At 39.9% G+C, this 19,403-nt stretch overlaps 2 protein-coding genes across 3 annotated transcripts in view; one reads left to right on the top strand and one right to left on the bottom strand.

The window, feature by feature from the left end:
- JARID2 (jumonji and AT-rich interaction domain containing 2) overlaps window positions 1-16,688 on the top strand; it is a 295,175-nt gene extending 278,487 nt beyond the window's left edge. Inside the window, exons 14-18 of the mRNA XM_075921199.2 lie at window positions 1,229-1,411; window positions 6,892-7,022; window positions 9,339-9,522; window positions 12,610-12,717; window positions 14,794-16,688. Of these exons, the coding sequence (XP_075777314.1) occupies window positions 1,229-1,411; window positions 6,892-7,022; window positions 9,339-9,522; window positions 12,610-12,717; window positions 14,794-14,967 (780 nt within the window). The 3' untranslated portion in view covers window positions 14,968-16,688. The remainder of the gene's footprint in view (window positions 1-1,228; window positions 1,412-6,891; window positions 7,023-9,338; window positions 9,523-12,609; window positions 12,718-14,793) is intronic.
- Window positions 16,689-17,275: 587 nt separating this feature from the next.
- DTNBP1 (dystrobrevin binding protein 1) overlaps window positions 17,276-19,403 on the bottom strand; it is a 121,097-nt gene continuing 118,969 nt past the window's right edge. For both annotated transcript variants that reach the window (XM_075921200.2, XM_089776372.1), the window contains exon 10: window positions 17,276-18,078. In XM_075921200.2, the coding sequence (XP_075777315.1) occupies window positions 17,822-18,078 (257 nt within the window). In that variant the 3' untranslated portion in view covers window positions 17,276-17,821. The remainder of the gene's footprint in view (window positions 18,079-19,403) is intronic.

Below are 19,403 nucleotides of genomic sequence, written 5' to 3' on the forward strand. Positions count from 1 at the left end.
TTAACAAGGAACTCAGCTCCAAAGTGATTAGGGAAATTGGTCATGAAATGAACTGCTATAAAGAAATTTACCAAAGGGGTGGGGAGCAAAACAACAATCCCTAGATTTGTTTTTTTTTTTAGTTGGAAAAGTTCAGCAAGAGGAGTAGCCTGATAACCCATCCTCTGACTCTACAACCACAACCAAGCTTCACAATCCTTGCTGAGCACAATATTAAACTGCTTGTTCAAAATTGTTTAAAACTTATACTTAGTCTTTTAAAATTTATCCTGTATATGTATATAATATCTTTTGTCTGGTTGTTAAAAAATCTTGGGAACCTACCCTTCTCCCATTTACATTAATTGTTATGGGGAAATTGGATTCACTTAACATTGTTTCACATTTTCCAAGAACATAACTACAACATTCAGTGAGGAGTTACTTATATATTCAGCATACATATAAATGATCTTGAGAGAGAACAGTGAAGTGCCAAAATTTGGAGATGATACAAAATTACTCAAGATAGTTAAGTTCAAAGCTGGTTATGAAGTGTTAAGGGATCTCACAGGTGTGTTATTTTGGGGGCCTTGTTTGTTGAAACCAGGAATTCTGTGTAATATTAAATTCCTTAACTCAGGGGTTCTCAAACTTTGTGATATCGCAACCCCCCTCTAAGTTGCTCGCGACCAAGCAGGGGACCCATAGTTTGAGAAACGCGGCTTTAACTCTTTCCTAGCTTCCAGCATTTAACATGTCTGTCTTAGCACATATATAATATCAAAGGCTTTTAGATGCTAAATACGTATTATATATAAAATAGATCTGCTTAACCTTTAAAAGGCAGATTTATTAGCTGACAGTCTTTAGAATGGCTTACATATTTCAAGAAAGGCAATTGTATTTTTGTAAAGAAAAGCTAGTCACATGAAGTGCCAAACTTGCTAGTTAAATCTCAGCATGTTTTCATGTCATATGGCTGAAGCTGTTGGCAAGTGGTATTTTAAAGTGGTTACACCAGTGAGGGCTTTATGTGAAAGTACTTCACCTCCACCCCAATGCTTGACATTCAGTGCATTGGCAATTCAGTGTTTCATATTGGGCATGATGGAGGAGGTAAAATTAATGAAGTATCAGTATTTTATGTGATCACCCTTCTATAGCAAATACTGCGTGGCGGTGCCTAACAAAGAGGAGATCTAACTGCAAGAAGGATTCAAACTTTTCCTATTTTTATTCTCTCTAGATCTCCCCAGAGGTCTTGTGCAAGGAGGGGATCAAGGTGCACCGTACTGTACAGCAGAGTGGGCAGTTTGTCGTCTGTTTTCCAGGATCTTTTGTGTCTAAAGTATGTTGTGGCTACAGTGTTTCTGAAACTGTGCACTTTGCTACCACCCAGTGGACAAGTATGGGTTTTAAAACTGCCAAGGTAAGTCAGAGGAGTAGCCGTGTTAGTGGGTAACTGAAAAAACTTTAAAAAAAACAATGAATTAATGGCCCTGTAGCACCTTAGAGACTTCAAACAAACAAACAAAAAAAAAAAAAGTAGATGGTATCATGAACTTTTGTGGGCACAGCCCACTTCTTCAGATGAATGGAGTAAGAGATCCAGAGTACAAATAAATAACAGAGCGAGAGGGGATAGGGAGGGAAAGAGAATGGGAAAAAAAATAGGAAAAAACATTGTCAATTAGAGTGTCAGTTAGCCTCATTTAGCACAGACACTCTAATTGACAATGTCTTTTCCTATTTTTTTTCCTTTCTTTCCCTCCCCATCCCTTCTCTTTCTCTGCTATTTTGTATCGTGGACCCCTTACTCCATTCATCTGAAGAAGTGGGTTGTGCCCATGAAAGCTCATACCACCATCTACATTTTTCGTTAGTCTCTAAGATGCTGCAGGACCATTCATTGTGAAAAATGGGTTTAAAAGAGTTCATAATCGTATCAGTATCCAAACCAAGCATTCCAGCATGTACTGTGCACAACGATACAGTTCTAGAGGATTTGCAGATTATTTTAAGACCTCTATTTCTGAAATGTATGTGATACTAAAACTGTATCATCATTCCAGAAAAGAATCCAAAATTAATTCGTAGTAACCAAAGACTATGTAGGTCTGAAAGTGGCATAAGATTAGTTTAGAGGTAGAATTGTAATAATTCACAAGGATACTTTGGAAAATTCCTAAAGAGCTGTCAACACTATATTCTATCACGCTTATTAGATCTGTTTAAAACAACTTGTCCAAGGACAAATTTGACTCAAATATAAATGATAAAATATGGCTAATTTGGGGGTTGAGGAGCAGGCAAAATCAATTAGTTTTTAGTTACGTTATGATGCTTGTTACGTCTGTTTGACCCAAACTTAAAATTCCTAGGGACACTGACCAACACATCTGAACTGAGACTGAAAATAAAAATGGCTTCTTGTGTCCTGTTCATATCTCTGAGTGACATGCCATTGAACTGCGGAAACAAATGGTCAATGTGTATGCCCCGCATGCTGTTTAGCTAAATTTCTCTTTGGCCTTCACATCATCAGTTTTTGGGAATGAGAATGTTTTTACTAATTCTGTCCTTTCCTGAAATGCAGTATGGATTACCTATGTATTTTGATAGTATTTACAGAGAAGCCGAGACACATCTTCATTTTCAGTTTCAAGTCAAATGGTCAGGGTACTCATGCTTTTCAGAACAGCAACATGATTATCAGACAGTACATTTCATTTGTCCAGAACAGACTTTAATTCTTTTGTGGTCTCAGTAAGTAGCATTCTTGTCAGTCTGTTTTACATTAAATAGATTATTAAAGTAACCTTTGAAAGTAACATAGTGGTATGATGAAAGCCATCTCGCATTTTTTTTATGTGAATGGAATCGGATCCTGATATAACCAGTTAGTGACTGGAACAACATCAAGTGTGCATTGACTGTCAGTTGTGAAAAAGACAGTGCCCTAAGGGATAGAGATTGTTACTTAGGGATGTTTGAAAATCTCTGCTTGGTGTCTCCAAATCTGAAGATTGGTTTCTTTTGATTAGTGAGCTTGGCATTGGATGAATTTAACTTGATTGAAAATTCAGCAGATTCTAACTGTGATAACCTACCTTGGAATCTGATGATATGCCTTTCACAAGCTTTAAAAGAATCTAGATATATAGTATTATCAAAATAACCTTGGAAACCTACTTTTTGTTCCCTCAAACCATGCTACCTTTTCAACTCCTTTTAAAGCCCTGGAAATTCCTCCTTGATTCTTTCACAGTGAGGAGACATACTTTGCCACTTTCAAAGACCAACATGGTGCTTTTCAGAGGTCTGTTATGTAGGTATCAAAATTTCCCCTTCAGATTGTTTAATGAACTGACTGACAGCTATATGCATATCTAGTCATCTTACAACTCTGGACAATAACACTGATAGTTTGTCATCTCCTTTGATTATTTTTTACTTTGCTTTTATTATTAACTGTGATTTTATTTGATATATATTGCACTGAATAGCATTGGTAGCTTGTTCCACATTCTGTTTTGGCTTAATTCCTCAGAAATTTCGAAGGGATTAGATTGTGATCTTTGACTAATCTACCAGTTGTTGTGAAGCTGAGAGAACCAAAATCAGCATCCTTCTCTGAACTAGCAGATTTCATTTAAGGGAATCTGGCATTGAGAGAGAAGAATCTGCTTGAAATTTTTGTCAGCTGGTCTGACAAAGGATTTAGAAGTCCAGTCCTTCATCTTGTAACGGTCCTGTGTCGCAAACCACACACTGTAGGACTGATACTTCAGCAACAATCTATGGAACTGTCATTCCATCAATTGCAGATCAGTCACAACATATGACGACTCTATCTTCCTGTTCTCCTCTTTCCAATTCAAATATGGCCTCTTCTTTTCAATCAAATATGTTTCACAAGGTGGACCAGTAACTGAATAACAAAACATGTAATACTTTCCCCTCCAACTTCCAGCTGAAAAATATCTGCCATACCTCACAATAAAGAGGAACTCAATCGCTTCACTAACAGTATGTCTACACTACATGAGCTACAGTGGCACAGCTGCAGCATTATATCAATGTCACTGTAGCACAGACACTTAATAATGGAAGAGGTTCTTCACTCACTCTAAAGCACATGGATTTACTAGAGATGGTAACTAGGTTGATGGAAAAATTCTTCTATTAATATAGCTGTATTTACAGTGGGGTCAACCTAATTGAATCATACAGGATGCAAAATTTGCCACGGCCATGAGCTATGGCTCAACTTGTGGAGCTCCTTGCCAAAGGATGTTGTGAAGACCAGGAATTTAACAGGGTTCAAAAAAGATCTAGGTAAATTCATGGAGGTTAGGTCCATCAATAGTTATTAACCAGGATGGGTAGGAACCGTGTCCCTAGCCTCTATTTGTCAGTTAGAGCCTGGAATGGATGACAGAAGAGGGATCATGTGAGGATTACCTGTCCTGTTCACTCCCTCTGGAGCATCTGGCATTTGCCACAGTTGGAAGACAGGATACTGGGCTAGAGGAACCTTTGGTCTGACCAAGTATGGCCGTTCTTATGTAGATCAGCCTAAGACGCTGTTTCTCAAAGTAGGCCATGGGCCCGCTTTAGGAAAGCTGCTAGTGTTCCCATGCCACTTTGTTTACCTTAAAGATCTTTAGCCATGGAGCAGTGTGACTCACAGTGTCTCCAGTTTGCCATTTCCATCCAAGGGGAGCTGTGGGAAGCGGCGTGGCCGGGCTGCCATTGCCTGCAGCTCCTATCGCTAGAAACGGCAAACCGGAGCCAATGGGAGTCGCAAGGTTCTGTGGCTACGAACCGTTCAGGTAAGCAAAGTGTCATGAGCCTGCTAACAGCTTTCCCAAAGTTGGCCCATGGCCCATTTTGAGGAAAACTGGCCACAGAAGAATGGCCTATATGCCATTCCTACCAACATGCTCATCCCAGCTATACTCTGACTCCAGCATAGAGAATCTGGTTTAACAGGTATTTTTCTCATTGCTTGAATTGAGTGAATTTTAGTGTTTCCATGCTCACTGAAATTATCCCAGATAGTGTCATTACTCATATGAGAAGTCTCACTTGAACCATGCAATCTGCAATATTTGTTCTGCATTTTGGGGTAATTTCAGTGAGAGAGCACCAAGAGCATTTGCTTTAGGGTAGGGTAGGAGAAGGAAGAATTATTAAAATTAAATTAACTTGTATTTTTTTATTGCCCCATAGATAGGGTAGTGATGACATTCAGCAACCAAACCCGGGTTTAATTCTTTTTCCATTTTTGTTTTGCAGTCAGCCTGTAAGCTATTCCTTATTGGCCTAAATCAGAGGTTTTCAAAGTTTGGGTCGTGGCTTGTAAGGGTAAGCTGCTAACTGGCCATGAGACACTTTGTTTACCTCAGAATCCACAGGTATGGCTGCTCTCAGCTCCCAGTGGCTGTGGTTCATCATTCCTGGCCAATAAGGGCTGTAGGAAGTACCGTACTGCTTCCTGCAGCTGCCATTGGCTGGGAATGATGTACTGTTCCCACTAGGAGCTGCAAGTGGCCATGCCTGCAGATGCTTAAGATTTAAAAAAAGAAGCATCTTGTGTCAGCTAGTGACTTACCCTTACAGGCTGTGACCCCAAGTTTGAAACCCCCTGGCCTAGATGATGCCAGTTTTGTTACTCTGTATCTTAAAAATGTTGTTCTGTCACAATCCTGTATTGTATGAGATTCTCTTAAGATCCCAAACATTCCCTTTCTGCAAAAGGAAAAAGGAATAAGCCTGCACTGAGATATGAAAAAGTTTCAGCTATCAAATGGCGACTTTGTTAGCCTCCTGATCACAAGAATCAATGCAAGACACTCTCATATACAATAGTATCAAAATTCCTATTTTGTGATTTGACTTACCGCTCCTCTTTGCTCATCATTCTCTCCTTTCATTCTGTTACTTACCTGAATTCCCATTCATTGTTTTGTATTTATTATTACATGCTTGATAGTACGAAACTCAAACTAATTTGGGTCCTGCCCAAGACGACAAGAAATGGGGAATATTGACCATACTAGGGAGCTCAAAGGAAGGAATATTTGAATGATACAGTTTGGGTTCTTGCTAGTGGCCACTGCAGAACAAATGTATCTTTAGGAAAGGGTGTTCATTTAATGACCCAAGATGGATTTTATATTATTCTGTGCATAGGGGTCCGAATCCAGATCCTAGTAAGGTCAATAAAAAGATTCCCATTGACTTCAGGAGGTAATACTGTGATTTCAGTGTCTCTGGCCTTCTTTTTCTCAGTTTGTTGACATCTATATCCACTCTTCTTCCTGCTAATTTCTTATAATTTTCTGTATCTAATAAGATGTGTGCTTGAAATGTGGGAAAAGCCAGTTGGCACTGGAGTATCTGCCAAATACTTTAAATATTTTATTTCTTTGAATAAATTTATCCTGGATGGATTTTGTCTAACTTAATGGCTTCTGTATTAAATTTGAATCCTTTATCATTAAATCTAAGGGGAAAAATAAGTAATAAAAAAACCCAACAAACTTAAGACTGAAGACTTAGTGGTAAAGAGCATTATGTTTTACAGACACATTCCTTACCTTGTATTAGTCATCATTAGTTTCAAGGTATATAAAATTCAACCACTAGGATTTCTCTGGAGGGAACACCACTCTATGATACCTTTTTTTTGTAGCCTTAACCTGGTTTAGGCTTTAGTGTTTTGTTCTGTGGCATTGCTTAACCTAGAGCAGGTACAGGAAGTCTTCATTCACAATCCATAGAAAACCTATAGCCTTAGAAACAACCAAAGAAAAATGTAACTTTGTTTTGAATCAAATTTATCCAGATTTTTTTTTCAATTTAGTTTTATTCAAGAACTAACTTGGAAATCTTTTAACTCAGGAAATGAAGCGGCGACATATAGCCAAACCATTTTCAATGGAAAAGTTGCTTTACCAGATTGCAACGGCAGAAGCAAAAAAGGAAAATGGACCGACTCTCAGTACAATATCAGCACTTCTTGGAGAGCTCAGGTAACAGAAAAAGGAGCCTGTTTCATGTATCTTGTGTTTCACAGAGAAACTCTGAAGATGATGGTTTAAGTAACAATCTGAGTCAATTCTAGCTGTTGCCGATCCCACAAACCTGTTTGAGTACAGCCATGTGTTGAAGAAACAACTTCCTTGGTTGTCTTCAGTGTCAGAGTGCCAGTGGTTAAGGAATCTTGCTGTAAAATATTTCCTACTTCTGGCACCAACCAGGATTTTAAAAAACGAATTTTAATCTTTTATGTACGTATGTATGTATGAATGTATGTATGATTCTTGTTGCTGAGAGTTGAAGGCATCCTGACGTGCTAATTAATGTAAGATGCGCCTGGTGTCAAAGGGTTAAGCCTGTCTTTTAAAGTACTTTTAATATCTTGGCACCAATAACCTTTGTCAATCCATTAATGGATTTTGCATCAGGAAGTCCCTCTTGTAGCATCAAGGGGTTTATATATACAGCTGTAAAATATGCCATTGGGCAAACTCTTTTTACCATTGGATAAATCAGGAGCTTGTGTACTCATCGCAATGTGTTGTGCACTAACAGTTGGATGGGAATAACTACACACTCCTTAACCTTTTTTCTCCCTACAGTGATTAAGAACCATATTTAGGGTTTCTCTTGAGGTAGGAAGGTTTAAGAAGGGGGGAAAAGGAAACATGATACGATGTCACCTGGCTTCCTATGTAATGATCTTCTCTTTTGTTCCCTACCATGTAGTGTCGCTACCTATCTTTCAAGTATGACAACTGGGTAGTACTGGTCGTAGTACATCGAGTACTCAAGATGTCCATAGAAAGCTTTGATGTCTGGAATCTACAAATTGTATTTAACAAACTAATATTAATAATGTCACTGGAAATTTTTCCAAATTAAGGGGTGAAAATCCCCATACACAGTTACTTGTACTAGTGTTCAGAGTGAACTGCAAAAGGGAAATTTATTTTCAGGTGTGCTAGACATGCCTCCTGAAGCCTGTTCCCCTGTGGGAATAATAGTATCCACATGCATTTTTTTTTCCTTGAAGGGAAGAAAGTCTGCAATTGTGCAATGGGGAATAAAAATGTTAGTGCTTGCTGTTGAAATGCCATGTTGATCTTTATCAGAGTGGTTCTCAAACTTGTGCATATTCTGGATAACTTCTTAAGGTCAGGATCCTTTGGAGGATCTTTGTCATTTCTGCATCTGCTTATGTGAAAAAACAAACCCAACCCTAGCGGCTATGTTTACTCTACTGCTGGGAGTGAGTTTCCCAGCCTGCGCAAACAGACTTAGCCCTAATTCTGCTTGAGGTGTAACATGCTAAAAATAGCAGTGTAGATGGTTTGACTCTGACAGCAGCTTGGGCTCTCAAGCCCATTTGACCCTTCTGGGTCTGTACTTGGGTTACTAGACTGTGTCTTCACTGGAGTTGCAACATCTCCAGTGCTGTTCATAGCATGCTAGCTCAAGTGAAACTCGTGCAAATCTGTCTACCCGGGCTGCGAGGCTTGTTCCGAGCTCCAACCCAGAAATACCCAGGGTCTCCTGTTTGTCCTGGTTCTGGGTTTCTTGTTGCTCCATTCTCCTGATTGCTCAATCTTCCCATTGGTTTAGCTTAGCTCTAACCTACCAAATAGCGTAGCTGTCTCTGTACCTGTGCATAGTTTCTTCCTCTGATCACTCCACACCTCCTCTTCTCACTCAAACACAGCTCGGACCACCTCAGTGCTGCACAGTTCCGCATAGGAGGTGTTGCATACCTTTTTACAGTGCCTTCATTATAAATGCTAGTCACTTTCTCTTTCCCCTGGGTGTACAGCAAGATCTTTATCTTTCAGCACAAGCAGTGGGCCTGCTCTCCCTTTCCTGCCTGAAAGGCTGCAACTCCCTGACTCATCTCCACCTCCTGTTGAAGGCAGCTATGCTATTCCCCCTGGCAGTTGTGGCTCCTCCTTATGGTGGCTCTTGGCAACTTTAGGAAGCCACTGCTCCTGACTTTTCCTGTGAACTTGCAGCTCCTGACCAGACTTTCAGGCAGTGTTGTACCGTCCCAAGTTTCTGTGTATCAATTTGAGAACCACTGAGCTGATACAATGATTGCTGTTAAAATCTCTGGAGCTGCTTTTGCAATTAGCCATTCTGTGATGTTGGCTGCATTTCCCATACCAGGTACAGGGAATAGCACCAACACTGAGATGACGCAAACGGTTTGGCTGTGTGTGCAAGGTTTCAATGGTGATCATTGTTAGAGATCCGAGACTAGCTTTGCAGGATCACGTAGGAGATGCCAGCTTGCTAACTTCATAAAATATTCACAGGGACACAGAACTGAGACAACGGCGGCAGCTTTATGAGGCAGGCCTCCATTCTTCAGCCCGCTATGGGAGCCACGACAGCAGTAGTTCGGGGATGGATGGAAAGAAAAAGCCTCGAAAGTGGTTGCAGTTAGAGACGTCGGAGAGGAGGTGTCAGATTTGCCAGCACCTATGTTACCTTTCTATGGTGAGGAAACACCCTTAGTATGCCTATAGCACAACTGCCTCGGTAAACATTGCTTCATCTTCAACCTGGGTTCTATTATACTGTAAGCCTTAGACAAACAGACACAATGGGCTTCTCCTCATGGTCCAGTGAAAGGATGCAAATTTTAGTGCGTACTATCATGTTGCATGCAAACTGGTCCATGAGGACCCTGCTGGTGTGCATTAAAAGTTCCCTTCTGTACATTAATATAGTCCTGTTGCAAACAGTACTCTGATAACATGTATTAGGGAACTTTTAGTGCTCACCAGCAGCTTCAACATAAGACTGCTAATGCATAATTTACTAGTGTGCCATAGAATTTATATTCCTTGGGTGTGGACTAACACTCCATATAGCCGAGTCCAACAGCTACTAAATACCAAAAAGAATACTGCAATACAAATAGCCACGTCCAAAGAAGATCTAAATTTAATTTTTCCTAGAAAGTATTTGAAACCAGGGTTGCTAACTTAATCTCTAATGAACAGTGCATTAGCCTCAGCTCACTTCCTCCTCCCAGTAAAGGGCTGTAATTGGACTGAGTATGCAAGAGAGGGTGACTATCTCTGTTAGGATAACATTCAGTATTGTCAATGCAGGTATTAAAAAATAATTTGATTGGCTAAAACATTAGGTTGTTAAAAATAAATTTAGGAGTCTGGAGCCCTCAGGGTGCAGTCATGTCACATTCTCAAGCTTTATCCCTCCTGGAGGTGAAGAGAAAACTTGTAGTGATAGTTGTTAAATTGAGCTACGTTTCTCATGTAATCCTGTGACTACAGGAGCTAAGACTTAACAATGCCAAAGTCCCAGGCAAGGTCAGAGGTGAGGCAGAACCCAGAAATGAGGAAGTTGGTTCTCCTTTCTTGTTTGGTTTTGTTTCTTTGAAGGAAACAAAACAGTCTGTTGCTATTTAAAAATAAGGTTTCTTAAGCTGAACATGTTGGGGTTTTTAAACTCCCTGGCTGCGTCTAACCTGGCATGATTTTGCGGAAATACTTTTAACGGAAAAGTTTTTCCGTTAAAAGTATTTCTGCAAAAGCACGTCTAGATTGGCAAGTGCCTTTGCGCAAAAGATTTGCTTTTGCGCAAAAACATCCGTGGCCAGTCTAGACGCGATTTTGTGCAAGAAAGCCCCGATCACCATTTTAGCCATCGGGGCTTTTTTGCGCAAAACAATTCTTCCCTGTCTACACTGGCTCCCTTGAGCAAGTATTCTTGTACAAGAGGGTTTTTTCCCAAGCGGGAGCGGGAAAGTATTTGCGCAAGAAGCACTGATTTTGTACATTACGAAGTCAGTGCTCTTGCACAAATTCAAGTGGCTAGTGTAGACAGCTGGCAAGTTTTTGCGCAAAAGAGCGCAAAATCTTGCCAGTCTAGCCGCACCCCCTCTGTACAAGGACAGGGTTGTTGTTGGGCTAAATCGTGTTTAAGGAGAGTTAGCCTGAACTAGCTTTGAAGAGCAATTTGCTCTGAAAAATTACTGTGTAAAAATAATACTCTTTCTTAGCAGATTTCCCAGTACATATTCTATCATAGCAATTCAGTTAGAACAACAGAAATGCATTTTCTTCTGGTAGCACCTGGATAGCCAGTAGATCTGAGACAGTCAACTCTAGTTCAGGGAGCAGCAACAAAATATTTAAGAACTAAGTTCTAGTTACAGGCCCAAATTCTTTCTTCATTTAGACTTGTCCAACCTCACTGAAGTCAGTGAGGTTACGTAAGCATATGTGAGGGAAGAATTCATTTTGCAGAATTTTTATTAATTTAAGCAAGAACCCAGCTGATTCTCAACTGCAAGGCTGACTTTGAAAATACAATGATGGTTTTATAACTGCTAGCCCTGCAAACTGAGCAGCTTTTATCTGAACTCAGTGAGGCACACTAAATAGGAAACCCTCTGATGCTGTTTTTAGTTATTTTTTTTTCAGAGCAGAACTACAGCTTAACATTGTGTTTAAAAGTAATGCCTCTTTTTACCCCCATTGAAGAGATGGTTTGAATTAATGGCTGAACTACCGTTCGAAGGAGCTGCCCTGCAAGAAATCATGAGGATTAAATGCAAAATGCTGATAGAACTTTATTACTCATATTGTAGCGTCTGTCTGTTCATTATTACTGCTGTTTTATTATTATTTAGATTGCTAATGGTACCCAAAATGCAATAGGCACTTTTCCCTTCATCTGTAGCTCATCCCATCCTTTATATTATCTATTACTATCCTGCATACCAATGGCAGAAGGGTAAGCAACAAAGAGCTACTTTGTCAGGAGCTGAGCTGTCTTGACAAAGCTCTAAGAGTATCTTATAATTCTGTAGCACTTTCCATCCAGAGATCCCACAGCATCTTGCAACTCAAGCCTGTATTCAGAAATATACCTCTGGACCGAATACATCAATAGTTTAATACTAGGAAACATTAGAATGCTAAAGTGAACACTGTTCTTTCCTATTGAAACGGTAGGGAGAATTTAAGTAGATTCAATGTAAACAAACACCAGAGTTTGTAAAGAATTTCCCTTGGGAAAAGGGCTCTAATAGAACTCTCTCAGGAGGACCAGGTCTTACGTTATGCTTCCTCCCAACGACTGATTCCTGCCATAGAACAGTATCCATTAATGGGATACTGGGGGTTCAGGACATCTGAAGTGGAAATGCTGAGCTCTGACCCACATGGTGGTGAGCATTTTGGACAGCCCACTTACTCTGTCACTTAAGGCATGTTCTTATAGTCTCCCTCTCTCCATTTGATCTTAAACTAAGATTGTCTCATGAAGAATGTATACAAAATACAAATTCATAATTCTTAATTTTCTCCTGGTCACCCCCAAAGGTTTTTTTTTTCTGTGGTGGGGGGAGCATTGTTTTTTCCTTATCTCTTTTTTCTTCAGTTGCTTTCTACCCCTATGTGTCAGGTTTAGTCAATGGCAGAAGAATATATTTGTAGAGGGATCACAGTCTTAAATCTTTTTCAAGTTCAGACATTATGGATCACAGTGAATTATACCACATGTGACTGTGATTTAACTGAGATTAATATTTTCTATCTGTATTTTTGTTAGGTCGTACAGGAGAATGAAAATGTTGTCTTCTGCCTGGAATGTGCCCTACGGCATGTGGAAAAACAGAAGACTTGTCGGGGACTGAAAATGATGTATCGTTATGACGAGGTCTGTACAATATAATTTGCATTCTTGAGGTTGATGATGCCAAATGCCCTCCAGAGTTGGGTATTTGAACCTAGACTTGGCTTAGTACCTGGAGCGTCTGTGAGACGACGTAGGAGCCAGGAACTAAGAGAGTTTATTTGTATGCAATTTTTGTAGAGTGGGAGATTGTTTGCTGCTGGTATGTTGGCCATCAAAACACTATAAATAAAAAGAGAAAATACAGGATCATATAAAGAGAGAGCTGTAATTCATCATCTATAAAGCTGATCATTTGCAGGGGAGGTATTTTGGGGGGTTGGGATGCTTGTAAATTATGATATACAGTAAAACTCCAGTGGTCTGGCATCATCTGGAACCCGGAAGTGCTCTGGACAGCCGGACAATTGGAGCTGCTCTGCCCCTGGCTTCCCTGATTCAGCCGCTGCTGAAACTGACCAGCGGCTGACTCGGGGAAGCCAGGGGCAGAGCAGCTGGGGTGCTTCCAGGTTGGTCCCGCAGCGCTGAGGGGCGCATCTCCCCCATTCCACCCCAGATCCCTCATAGCCCCCCCCTTTCCGATAGTCCGGCATATCTGATAATCTTGCGCCCCTTGGGCCCTAGAGGGGCCAGATAATCGGAAGTTTACTGTACTTTAATTTAGTGAGCACTTCTCCTGAAGTTACTGTAAATTGACAAACAAAAGTAAATTTTGACTTACCCTATTTCCAATCTGAAACTTTATTAGGGTAATTCTGTAGTGTGGGTGGACAGAATCACAGTAGTGATTTGAGGCAAATTAGAAATCAGGTCAACTCAACACAGTGCAATTCAGCAGTTAAAATTACAGAACAATATCCACAAATGGTGCTTTCTGAAATCCCCCGTTTGTTCCTGGAAACTAACAGTGGCAGCAGCAGAGTGGACTGCTGGGATAGTAAGGATATTAAATATCGACTATTTCACTGGAGCCCGGGATCAGCTGGGGACTCCATGTGGCTGGCTATCAACTAATCGAATAGTCGATGCAAAATGCTTTCTAATAGATGCAGCAAGGGGGGGAGGGGAAGTGACTAGTCAACTATCCGATAAACATTTGCTTATAGGATAGTCAACTAGTCCTTCACATCCCTACTGGATAGAGGGAGAAGTGGAAACTGTACTCGGTCATACATCAGGAGGAAGCAGTTTGTTAGCAAGACCTGTGGGTTGGCAGTAGCAGCTGCAGGAGCAACTTGTGTAATCCATCTTGAGCCCAAAATGCTTGGAACACTATCTAGACTATGCGGAAGATTCAAAAGAGGATATGCAAATTCTGTGGTAGAAAGTAGTAAAGACGCGAGGTTTTTTGGCAACCCCACCCTTTTTAGAAAAGCCACTTTTCCTCAAAAAAATGAGGTTTACGTGGCTTTTCGAAAAAGGGGGAGGGGTTGCTGAAAAAGTGTCGACTACTTTCACTTTCAAAAGCGAGATCGGAAGAAGATATGCAGAATCCTGCGGAATTTGCACATCCTCTTTAGAATCTTCTGCATAGTCTAGATGAGCCCTTTGAGAGGTAGCTTTGAGCTGTTTCTAGTTCATTGTTAGGGCAGCATGTTTGGCACAGTCATGAAAATATCATAGGTAGCGTGACTACATTTTTGAGTCCGCTGGAGAGGGAGCTTGCAGTGGTGGCTCCTGTCCTGAGTCTGGGCCTGGCTCTCTATTTCAGGCATTTGTGCCCCTGTGCACCAGGGTCTGTGTCACTCATTTGGCCAAACTGGGACCAATAAAGAAACTGACAAGTACTGAGGTTTCCTCTCTCAGCTCATGTCTCTTTACTTTGTTGCCAGATTCTCGACAATCTACACGCTGTATTAATAGCTTGAAATTTTGCGCAATCTCGCCTTTTTCATCTCTAAGATTGTCTTTAAGTCTGAGGAGGTGCTAAGACACCAATAAGACTGTTTGAGAACCTTCTGAACCCTCAGTTTTAAGATAACAGAACCTTGGCAGAGATGTTAGATTCATTGTTAGGATTGCTTTTAGAACTTCTCTCTTAGGCAGTTAGGGGAAAAAGAGATAAGAGGATAACTTTGTTGTTTTTCCCTCCCTAAACAGGAACAAATAATCAGTCTAGTCAGTGTCTGTGGGAAAGTCTCTGGTAAAAATGGCAGCATCGAGAACTGTATCAGCAAGCCTACACCAAAAAGAGGACCTCGTAAGAGAGCAACAGTCGACGTGCCATCATCTAGGCTTTCATCCTCCAGTTCATCCAAAAGTGCTTCAAGTTAATCCTGAAGATGCCAACACTCATTTTGTCGATTTATATATATTTTTTTGTAATTATTATACCATAGTTTGAAGTACTTGCTGTAGAATACAAGCTGTCTTTGCACTAGCTCTAAAGAAGATTTTCTTCTGGTTTTAGAGAACTAATTTTGTTTTAGCATTAAACTGTTGAATTTTTTTTTTGTACTTAGGATAGTTATATACAGCAGTCAAATTTTTTTAAACTGCTGTATGTTCACTGTTTTAAAATCGGCAAGGGGCTGATAAAATATTAATTTGTATTGTCCCTATGGCTGAAAAAAAGCCTTTTTTGATAATGGTGAAAAAAGGCTTTTAACCCATTTTTGAATAGGTTACAGTTTGATGTGTTTTATAATTTGTTCTCCAGTCATGTGAGCAGATTTTCTAGAGAGAAAAGGGATAGGAGACAAAACTTGAAAGAAATTGCTTTACTTTGGCTGTCTTTTATTCTGTCACAGGCAAGATAAGTTTTGTAATTTTTTAAATTGGAGAATACAAACTTTCTTTGGGAGGTTATGGCAGCTGAAGATGGACTTTGTTTCCTAACCATAAGCAAAATGAGGAGATTTGGAGTAAATATGTTCTCTTTTACCAGCACATCACTATGCATCTGTTTGAGGGAGGGGTTGTGGGTGGGGGGGATGGGAAGGAGAGATGGAAAAGAAAGACTGCCTGCCTTGAGGGAGTCAAATGAGGGAAAACTGTGCCTGATTTCATTAGGAAATCCATTCTGTTATTTTTTGGTGCTGTTGGCTACTTTATCAAAAACCCTTCAATAGCATCCTTTAAAAAAATAAAAAAAAGTGATTGAAGCCATAAGTGCTTCTTTGTCATAGACGTGCAATCTTTCTAACATTCCATTTCCATTCCACTGCTGTTTTTCACATCTCCACACAGTCAGCATTAAGTTTTGTTTTGAATTTTTCATTATATGATCACATTTAGAGCCACTAGCAGGTCTGCATATTTCTTTTGAATGTGAAAATGCATTTGCTCTCATCTTGTCTATTTTTTCCTCTTCATATTGTAACAAAAAAAATCACATCTTTTGTACATATGCCTGTAAATTGTTTTAAATACTTGAGCCTTTTCTTGGGGTGGGAGGGGTGGGGTGGTATAGAGACAAGATGAAGAAAAGCCTTACGTTTCACTTTCTTCATCGGTTGGATTGGATGCTTACAGGGTTTTTCTTGTAACATTTATAAGTGCTGCTTACATCACTGAACAACAACAAAAAATAATAATGGAGTAGCTGTTGCCCTTTTCTGGTTGTGTGTACAGTATGTGTGGAATAAAAAAGGGAAAATGTTTTCACAAACTGTTTTGTTTCATAATTGAATTCAACAATACCGTAGCTACCCATATTGCACTGAGCTTGCCAGTGGTGACTGTCAGGAAAGTCCTATAATACAATTTGTTGGTTGTTGTTGCAGAAGACTGAAACTGTTTTGGAATATTTAACAATAACATAAACAAAGTCAAGTGTTTTTTAAATGTGGTTGTCTGGTTTTTATGGCCTTGCTGTGTACTTTTCCCTCTTGACAGTAAACTTCTGACAATGGCTTACAGTTTGACATTTAATTTATTAGCGCTGCTCTGCTCTCTTTCCTTGTAAGGAAAGACTTCATGTTGTTTATTGCCAGTTTTTGTTTACTTTTCAGGTTTGTACTACAAGGTTTAATAAAAACAAAACTTTTTTTGGACATTTTGTCTGTCTTCTGGGAGGTGAGTTTAAAAGCCAAAAGAAATAGCTTATTTATCTCAAACTCATGAAACTGACAGTTTACCAGGCAGAAGATTATTTCCAAATTTAATTTCACTGAGGAACTGTTCTATGAAAAGCAAGCAAAAAAACAGCTGAATCCTTGGGAAACAGGGCAGCAACCAGCTGGCTGGATGTGGGATCTACCCCAGTCCAAGCCCCCTCACCGCCTTTTAAAGGTAACTTCTGTCTGTTCCCAATCTCCTTTTTCTCTTGCCAGGCTAGATTTCCCTGTCCCTCAATGCAGGCACAGCTCTTCTGTGGTAAGCAAAGTGAAGTTCTTCAGCTCTTTTTGTTAGGAGGGCAGACACATTCAGATGTTTAGCGTGCTCCTTCCATGACTTTAGAGAAGTCACTTTCTCCCTACAATCTTCAGTTTGACCACATCTTGATAACGGAAGTGACATAAGTACATAAGACTAAGCAACAAAGCAAAAGCTGCATGATTTGGGAGAATCATTAAGGGATTAGAAAACCTAAACAAAATGGAATCGCAAAAATGTTTTGATATAAACAGGAAGACAAGGCTGGGGTAGAAATACTTTATTAAAAGAAAGGAGCATGCTTCAAGTACTACCATGGCTGCTCCAGCAGAAAGGTAAGATTTCAATATGCAGGGCCCACCTCCTGGAAAATATCTGTTGTTTGTAATCAATGCTACCCGGAATAAATTCAAAACATTAGGAAAGTAGACGATGCTGCATCAGTGTCTTAGGTAGCATGTAAGGTTTTGTTTGAATCTTCTAAATATAGCTCAAACATGCAGATAAGGAACATTGTAACATCAGTTTTAAAGAATTTCAAATAAGGAATTTAAAGGTTAGTCAAAGTATCCAATCTCCTTGTTAGTTTTATACACAGTATATACAAAGCTTGACTGCTCCAAAAAACCCCAATACTTTATTATTAAAGTGTGTAGTTTAGGCAATTAAAAAAAATCAATGACCGGCAACACTGTAAAATGTTATAACCTAATAAAATGATCTGGCTTGCATGATTAGTTAAACTAATTCCTACAACACGGGTGAGATTCATTCAAAAGTCAAACATTCATAGAGGATAGGCTGGCAGGATTCAAATAGTCTGAGAGTCACTTTCATCACTGACATCTGAAGTACCTTTTCTTTCAGTATTTGCAGCAGCAGCCAGGGCCATGTCCACTTGAACTTCTTCCTCATCAGACTGGATGACAGGGGACTCTCCCACTTCAGTGGCCTCCTGGTTGGCAGAGTCAGTCCAGGTTGATGATAATGAAGACAATTTTTGCCTCAATTCAGACTGGCTTGGAACTTGAAGGCTTATTTCATTCTGACAGGTTTTGGATTCAGGCCCTTCAAATAGAAAGAAAAATAAAACATTAAATCCATCTGTTGAGCCATAGTTTGTATGATCTTGATTGAGGCGGCTTATACTGCTTTTAAGGTTAAAATGGATCACTATTCAGCAGAGTGGTTAACATGTTAGCTGTGGACCACCTCTTAACTAAGCTGGTCAGTAATTGCAATAATGTCTCTGTACTCGTACATCCAGGCTAAGGCATTTTACACATCCATGCTATAGCCCGAAGTCTCCATCCTAAATGACACCTAATAAAGTGCTGACTCATAACAGCTTCAGAGACTATTTCTTCCCATCTGAATTGTGCAGATAAGTTAAATCAAGTGTCACAGATGAATCTTTGTTTTGCCTGCTAAGCTAACTGTACTCCTTTAATTTTCCCTGTAATGATTAGTGATTCCAGTATTTACTTTGATATTAGGGCTGTCAAGTGATTATACTATTTTGGATGTTTTCTATATTTTCAAATACTGATTTCATTCAATTGGAACTGAAAGTGGTGGTGCTCACTTTTTATGGTGCAAATATTTGTAATAAAGTATTTTTCAAGCCACATCATAGAAGTACTTCTCTTTATTGTGAAACTTACAAATGTAGATTTTTGTGTTCTGTAATTGGACTAAAAAAATAAACAATGCAAAACTTTAAAGTCTACAGATCCACTCAGTCCTATTTGGCAAATTGCACGAGATAAAATGCTTCCTGCTTCTTGTTAATGTCACCCGAAAGTGGCATTTGCAGGGCACTAAGGATGTTAATTTAGTTTAATCAACTCATCGACTGGCTCTTAATACATTTAAAAGTCAGGGGGAGAGGGAGGTTGGAGATCAGGTGCAAGCTGGGAATCAGCTGTCCTGGCTCATGCCAGGTTCCTCTGCTGCACTTCTAATTTTTAAATGCGTAAAAGCTGAAAGATTCTTAATACATTTAAAAAGCAGAGGCACAGTTCCTGGTCCCTACTGTCCCCTACCTCCTGCGGAGACCGTGCTGGGGGGAAATCAGCTTTTAAGCCAGCTCCCCCCAGCACTGGCTCCTGCTCTCCCCTCTTGCTGCCTGTGTGGGGGAAGCGTCTAGTTGAGGGACTAGTCAACTATCCGATAAAGTTTTGCTTATCGGATAGTCGACTAGTAGCTAGCATCACAAGGTTTTACATGCCAGATGCACTGAAGATTCATGTCCCTTCATACTTCAACCACTATTCCAAGGGGGATGCATCATGCTGATGGCAGGCTCTGCTTGACCGTATCAGAGTGTCTGCTTTAAGAATTTTGAAAGTATGCTTCATATCCCTCAGACTTAGGAATCTGAAGGGTTTTCC

Source organism: Pelodiscus sinensis, chromosome 2 (assembly GCF_052426305.1).
Source record: "Pelodiscus sinensis isolate ZL-2025 chromosome 2, ASM5242630v1, whole genome shotgun sequence".
Classification (NCBI taxonomy): domain Eukaryota; kingdom Metazoa; phylum Chordata; order Testudines; family Trionychidae; genus Pelodiscus; species Pelodiscus sinensis.